Here is a 7,594-nt window from a genome sequence, read left to right on the forward strand (position 1 = left end):
CGCTGCTCCAGCTCCCGGAAGGTACCCACCCCTCTTGCTGTCGGTGCCCGACCTACCCGCCCAGATCTTTCCCTGCCTTCCCCGTGCAACATTTCTGTGCTGTGCGAGCAATGCGTTTGTAACCGCTCAAAATTGCGTTCTGCTGTGGACGGGACGGGACACGGTAGGACTGTGGATAGGCTGAGAACTTAGAACGATATGTAAATTAGGGGATCTGTAGAGTTTTTTTGAGGGACTCTAATCTGTGACTTGAATGTCCTACAATAATGCACAGTTTAGCTTGCTCAGTTTGTTATAATTATAAGCATACTTGAAATTTGGGTGTGCGACCACGATGTTTTCACTTATTCAGAAGTCATAACACGGGTTCAGGTTGTAGCTTTATTTAGGAGTAATTATGTATGGTCACTGAACAAGATAAAATTGAATGTATAACATGACATGCTACTGAAATCTTGTGTCGGTGCTATCACGTATGAGCATTTTAATACTATTTGTTATTCGATTCTCAAGCTCCACCTGGGGTAGCATCCTTTGTCCTTAGTCTACTCAAAGATGTGTGGTGCTCTAGTTGCTATTCGTGGAAAACTGGAAATCTTTTCTTATGTTTATGTTCTCTTTGCACTCTTAAATTAGATTGTATCCATGACACTGTCTGCCTTGTCAGTTGTTTAACTAGTATTGCTTTCTGCTGTGGATGGGACATGGTAGTACTGTGGATAGGCTAAGAACTTGGCATGATATGTAAATTATGGGATCTGTCGACTTTCATTTATTGGGGGCATTCTAACCTGTGATCTGAATGTCCTAACAAGTATGTATGGCTTAACTTCCTCAGTTTGTTCAATGCTTATTATGCATCAGATTTTCTATGCCTGGCCTTGCCATGGCTGATCGATTATAACTTGAGCTATGCTTGAAATTTGGGGGTGAGGCCAAGAAGTTTTCAGTTATTCAGAAGTCAGAACATTGGTTCACATTGTAGCCTTATACTGGGAGTAATTGTGTATTTCACTAAACAAGATAGAGTTGAATGTATAACATGCCATGATACTGAAAGGTTGATGCCTGTCTTGTCTTGGTGCTATCACATATGAGCATTGCAATATTTGTTCTTTGATTCTCAAGTTCAATCTGCGATGCCTTCCTTTGTCCTTATAGTCTGAAAGATGTCTACTGCTCTAGTTGCTACATGTGGAAATATTTTCTTATGTTTATTGTTCTCTCCACACTCTGTAATTAGTTTGTATCCATGATATACTCTGTTTCATTAGTAGTTTAACCAAGTAGCTCAGTTATTTTTCTCCATGTTTACAGTTAGTCTTGACTTGGATATTATGCTAAGTAGTTCAACGAAGCACCCAAGGTCACGTATATTCCATAGCATATCTTGTAATTATCTTGTGACTGGATTAACTGGTTATTATTGCTTCTGATGTTTCCAGACTGTGCCAAGCAATTCAAAGAGGTCAAGAATCATGCTTCCGGTGAGGAAACAGAGTTACTAATAGAAGAGCTAAAGCAGAGAGAGGAGGAAGCAACAGAAGCTCAGCAACAAGCCGATGTAAAGTTGCTCGAGGCTAAAAAACTAGCTTCGCAGTATCAAAAGGAGGCTGACAAATGCAGTTCAGGTATGGATACATGTGAAGAAGCTAGGGAGAAGTCAGCCGAGTCGCTGCTCGGTCAAAGGAAATTAACTGCTTTGTGGGAGGAAAGAGCTCGGGAACTTGGATGGAAACCAGGCAATGTCAAACCACACCGGAATCAGTAACGAACACTGGAGGATGGTGATGAATACAGCATGCCAACCAATAGAGATCTCATTACAAATACCCTCCCTCGGTGATAGAGGCAAGGAAAAAGGGTTTCACTTCTGGTGACCTTGCCTCACTTCGTGCCACGACGAGTTCCCTTGTCCATAGGTAATTTATATTGGGTTTGTCAGCAACGTCCATAGCTGTTTGTCAGCATTGCGTTAAAATGGCCATAGAATGACACTCATCACCTGTAAGTCTTTAAAGGGTGACCAGTTTCTTGGTTGTTGTTTATGAATTATGGTAGTGAAGAAGGAATTGTTCTTATTTCTACAGAGTTGTGGATTGGATAGTTGTTGATGAGTTGTGACATTCTGTTTTCCCCAAATTCTCATGATATTTTGACTGTTTGACATGAAGACGGTGTAGTATATATTTATTTGAGATGATATTTCAATCAAGTGGCTACTGAAGAGACTGTCAAAGAAAGGGAAACTCCCACAGACTTGTCCAAACTCTGTACTTTTCCATTTGAACTGTGCATGGTATTGTGATAGACAACTTATATGCTCGTGCTTTCTTTCTTCTACTAAACAGAGAATTCAAGTTTTCAACCTAACATGTCCACAATAAATGAAATATCTGCCTTTGCCAACTCTCGAAACTTTGGCAGAGTTCACCCTCTTACATAAAGTCTTCATGTTCTTCTCTACCATGTTGCATGTCTTATATAAGTGGAGTTTTGGTGCCATGTGTTCATCTCGAATTGTAATTGTATGCTCTAATAATATTGCTCAAGCGCGTTGATCGGGAAAATGGTAAAGATTGTTAGGAATGATAGGCAACGGGACCACCGGAAACAGAAGGTGGATTGGATTCTGTGTGCACAAAGTGGTGTATATGTCAGAGTTACATCTCAATGTAATCAAGCTACTAGTTATATCCAGGTCCAACAAACAGGGTCAACATAGAAGGTAAAAATGATGAGAAGATGTGGAACCTCAAGGAACGTGGAGGACCTCTAAGCCTTGAGTTAGCAAAAAAATCTAACCGGATGTACAAAAGAACACCGGTTACGCTATCTTATCCAGTGTTTCCTGTTGGATAGTATATCCAGTGTTTCCTGTTGGATAGTGTTGTATACGTTTTTTGTATGAGTAACTGGAAACTTAATTTATGTATCAACGCGTATTAGCTTCATTCAAATAAAATTTGGGAGTAGAGGGCTCCTCAATAGTAAAAAATAAGGCCTTTTGTACGATATTTTTCGTAGTAGCAGGTTTTATTTTCGAGAAAACTATGTGCATTTAGTGTTATTGTCGATGGGAAAATGTCTTTATAGTTGGTTGCATAAGAAAGACATGTGCTGAGAGTTTAGAGTATCTGATTTTGTGTGTGTAAACGGGCCTGATCTTTTTTCCATGGCCCGACATCAAAAGGAACAGATAAGTGAATTAACGAGTTAACTCTCGATATGCTAGATGGACCAAACAACTAGCTACAGTGATCTGGCTAGGGAGATGAAATGGCATACTTGTTATTCTGTTCCCGTCCTTGATCCGATGTTTGCATTCACAAGGTTAACAAAGGAACTGAGCATAGTGGCACCATTGCATCCTCTGATACTGGTCAAAAGCCATGTACACAATTAGTTCACACAAATCGTACCATGTGTATGTTCTTTCTAGAGTAAACAAACATCCCAAGATGTGCTTTTGGGACTCTAAATTTGGCTTTAGCAAAGACATGCGGTCCAAGCACATCTTCATGGTTCTGGTAGACGATGAAACCACTTTCTAATGGTGGCACGGCTGGTACTGTCGACTAATACATGTTGTCCATAAAGGTGTGCAGCTGCTCGAGCAAGTGGTACGGGCTGCTTGGGCTCAAGAGAATCATGACCGTACACAGCCCGATGCAACCTCATCGTAGCTTGGGAAAGATGCAATTCATCTATGGGTACATGCAAATAAGATAGGGAAAAAGTTAGCACAATCGCTGCTCAATCCAAATAAATTACACTATATTGCCGTTGGATCATGTAAAATTGAACTTGTTGCACTTTTTCCATAGTGTCCTATACTAATTTGCAATTTGCACAAGGTCTAACCAGTTTAGGAAAAAACAATAGGTTCAAACTTTGGATCCATATGCCACTATGGTAGGTGTACCGACCCACATGCCAGGTGTTTCTTCCACATCGTAACTTTGTTTCTCCAACATGGTCATGAACTCATGATGAGTCGACATCGCCTAGCTCTTCTCTCTAGAGGGCTCTTTGGTGGTGCTCGATCCCATGAAGGGAACACAAACCCCCCTCAGTTGAAGCCCTATATCCACTCGAGCTATGCCTCTTTCATCTAGTGAACTAGTTCGAGGATGAGCTCAACACTAAACCCATGGCAGTTGCTGAATGCAGAGGAATATTTTACTGAATGATGGCAATGAAGAAGGAACTACTCTTTTTTCTACAACTTGTTCATGGGATAGGTCTTTGATGAATTTGGAAAATTCCTTTTCTCCAAATTCTCATGATACTACTTCAAAAGAGAAATGTCGTCAGGCATATTTACCTAAGATGATATTTTATTATTTTAGTGTCGTGACAAGAAGAAACTGTGAAAGAAGGGGAGAGAGACTCCTGAAGACTTCATTAGTACTTTTCCATTTGAACTGTGCTTTTGAAATCTCACGTTTTGATTGTCAGTGTGTACATCCTATGTAGATGGAACCAATACATCCGATTTCTGTCCAAACTTACTTACAAACCTTTTCTTATAGACATATATAGAATTCAACTTTTTCAATAAAGTATGACACAATAAATCTCAGTTTGGACTAGTCTTGATTAGTACGAGTCCATACGACCACATAAAATTGGACGGGGTTGGCTAGGGGTAAGTCAACACAAAAATCAATTTGAGTCAATTGATTCATTTTAGCCGTCCGATGCAAAACAAGTGGTCAAGATTGCTTCTTCAGCCTAACGTACCACCGGCTGAACAACCAGCCCCATCATCTGCGGCCGGCGGCGCTCCTGCTCCAGCCTCGCCACCCCGCCCCACCCTTAACCGCCTCCTCTCAGCCGTGCGGCCATCCCTCTAACCCTAGCGATGACCAGTTTTTCCGACGAACCTACACCACCCCACAACCTTAAAATAGATAATGGGGTCGCCTGCCACCCTAACATATCCCGAAAGGGCTTCTTCCTTCCCTCCATCGGCTGCCTTGTTCATACGAAATTGATTGACCCAAATTCCATTTCCAGGCGACTCATGTGCAGCTAAATTAAAATTGGATGTAGTTGATCTCCTCACCGGGCAACACATTCCTACATCTAGCACACAACGGCAAAACAAACCAGGTGGAATAAAACGACTGTTGTCAAAGAGGCCCTCGGAACGTGGCCTTTAAACATACATGTGCATGGCGTGCTCCAGGTGAACCAAACAACAGTAATCAAGGATAACCAAAATGAATCACCTTTACAATTCAAAGTTTGCGTAAGAGGACATACAAATTTGAGAACTAGCTAGGTATTTGAAAAGGATATTTTCGTCCATCATCTCTTTAATTGATATTAGTTAGGGACAAACCTTGCTAATTGGGTGGTTATTTTTTGTCAAAATTTCATATCCTAGATAGATTTGTACACTAAGATGTCAATCCAAATCAGGGACATACATTTGAATCATCTCCCAAAGTGAAATTTATTGAATATCATTCAATGGAGGAGCGGTAGCTGTTGCATGTGTGTAGTTGCTGTTCCAGCAAGGGTGTCATCCATCCCAAGGATTAGATGGGAATGAAATTCGGCTGACATCTAAAGCTTTTCTGTTTGGACACACACATGACCATTGGCCATTCGGCATGATTGACAATAAAAATGAGCTCAAATTCTTCCGTCCTTGTCTTCACAAATGCATTTGCTCTATTTAAAAGGCAAACATTGCATGTCCAATTAAACTAGTGATGCTGATGTGAGAGGAAACATACACAGGAATCCATTAGTTTAAGATGGTGTAATACATATTTAATTAAGATGATATTTTAGTAAAGTGACTACTGACGACCGTTTAAAAAATGCAAAAGAGGCCATCGAAGACTTCTTCAAATTATGTTACTCCTAGTACCTTTCCATTTGAACCATGCATGGTATTATGCTCTCCTTAGAATTCAAGTTTTGAACCAAACATGACCACAGTAAATGAAATAACTGCATGTGCCAACTCTCGAAACATGGGTAGAGTTGATTATCTTTACATAGACTCTTCATATTCTTCTCTACCATACCACGCTCCTTGCATAAGTAGAGTTTTTGGTGCTGCCTCTTTCTCTAGGACTGTAATTGTACACTCTAATAACATTGTTTTAGGGTGTTGACCGGAAAATTGTAGGGCGATAGGTATGGTAGGCAACAGGAGCACCAGCACGGGCGTGTGCTATGCACATGGATTAAGTGACTTGCCCCTGGCAAGTCGCAGAGTAACCAACCCTTCCGCATCCTTCGTCGATTGCATACTGGACGACCAAGATGAATTAGAAGATAAGCAGGTTTGGCAGTTCATGACAACTGGATCCAGTACTTCTTCGCCATCATGTTGATGCTCAGTGCAGCACCTTCCTCGCTCAATCGGAGGCAGAGCACCTGCTAGTGCTGTAGCTTGACATCGAATACATCCTTGTTCGACGTACGGGACGCTTGGCACCTCCTAGTGCAGCAGCCTTTGCTCCGCCTGCTCACAGTCCTCATGGCCGCACACTCGTGCGACATCGTGTTCTAAAATGCAAATTCCAACTCGTTATTCCCATGTGTGTGTAACCAAGAGTTTGGGAATAAAAAGCAAGTTCACTACTCCAATCCCATCACTAGTTGCTTATCCAAATTCTGCCCCCCTTCGAACGTTTGCCAAAATTGAGTGGAGGAAGGAAGAAGAAAGGATGTTTGAGGCTGACAAGTGGGCCTAGCATTTATTTAGCCTCGTGGAGTTTTTTCTTGAGGTAAACAACGTGTTATTTATTCATGAGCAGAATTACAAACCCACACATAACCACAATCAAGAGGCATCCAGAACACATACGGTACAACACATTGCAAGAAGAAACACACAAAAAATTGCAAAGAAACGCTTGGGATCCTAAAAGCAAAAACAACCAGCTCTCACCGCCGTACGCCGCCGTCGCAAAAACTTCATCGGAAAGAGGGGAGACGCGAACTTGCCAAGGATAGAATTAGCTACATAACAGACAAAGCTGCGTTGTAAGTAGATGAAGCAAACCACCGTGTGGTATGAGACCTTGCGGCTCGTCCACCGTGATCATCCCCACGATCTTCTATCCACGGCTTCACTGCACTCATCCAACAATGTTGGAGAGAAGACCCGAAGCCGCTATCCTGGACCCGTCTTTCTTGTGCCGAACCGGCTATCTTTCAGATCAGGTCGCCGCCGTCATTCTCGAAGGAGATAACACCGGCGACCCCACTGCATCCGGAACGAGGCCTCCAATCCCGACCACGGCGCCGGAGCAAACACCATCGCGGCAACGGGATCGAAGCACATAGGGCCTCCACCGAGTTGTCGCCGCCGCTGGAGACGTCACGACACCAGACCAACCAGATCCACTTCTGACGACAAAGAGGAGCATGTCGAAGAGGAATCCAGAGGAAATTTATTTGCTGCCGTCACAGCACCACCAAAGTAGTCACCATGGCCGGCTGAAAACCTAAGCACGCTAGCCCTAAAACTACTGCTAAACAAGCCACACACGGGATCCGGTGACTCCCCTCCCGCCGATGACCAGAGATCGTCCGGGTAGGAGAGCTGCCGGAGACGGCGGGG

The 7,594-nt window shown here is 42.6% G+C and overlaps 1 protein-coding gene across 1 annotated transcript; it reads left to right on the forward strand.

Moving 5' to 3' along the window:
• Window positions 1-5: 5 nt before the first annotated feature.
• Window positions 6-2,169, forward strand: LOC125527836 (the record flags this gene model as incomplete). Its single annotated transcript, XM_048692347.1, has 2 exons — window positions 6-21; window positions 1,446-2,169. Coding segments are annotated over 2 exons (342 nt in total), but the record flags the coding sequence as incomplete, so codon positions are not given.
• Between the last annotated feature and the right edge of the window lie 5,425 nt (window positions 2,170-7,594).

The sequence above is a fragment of the Triticum urartu genome, unplaced genomic scaffold (genome assembly GCF_003073215.2).
Source record: "Triticum urartu cultivar G1812 unplaced genomic scaffold, Tu2.1 TuUngrouped_contig_4449, whole genome shotgun sequence".
Lineage (NCBI taxonomy): Eukaryota > Viridiplantae > Streptophyta > Magnoliopsida > Poales > Poaceae > Triticum > Triticum urartu.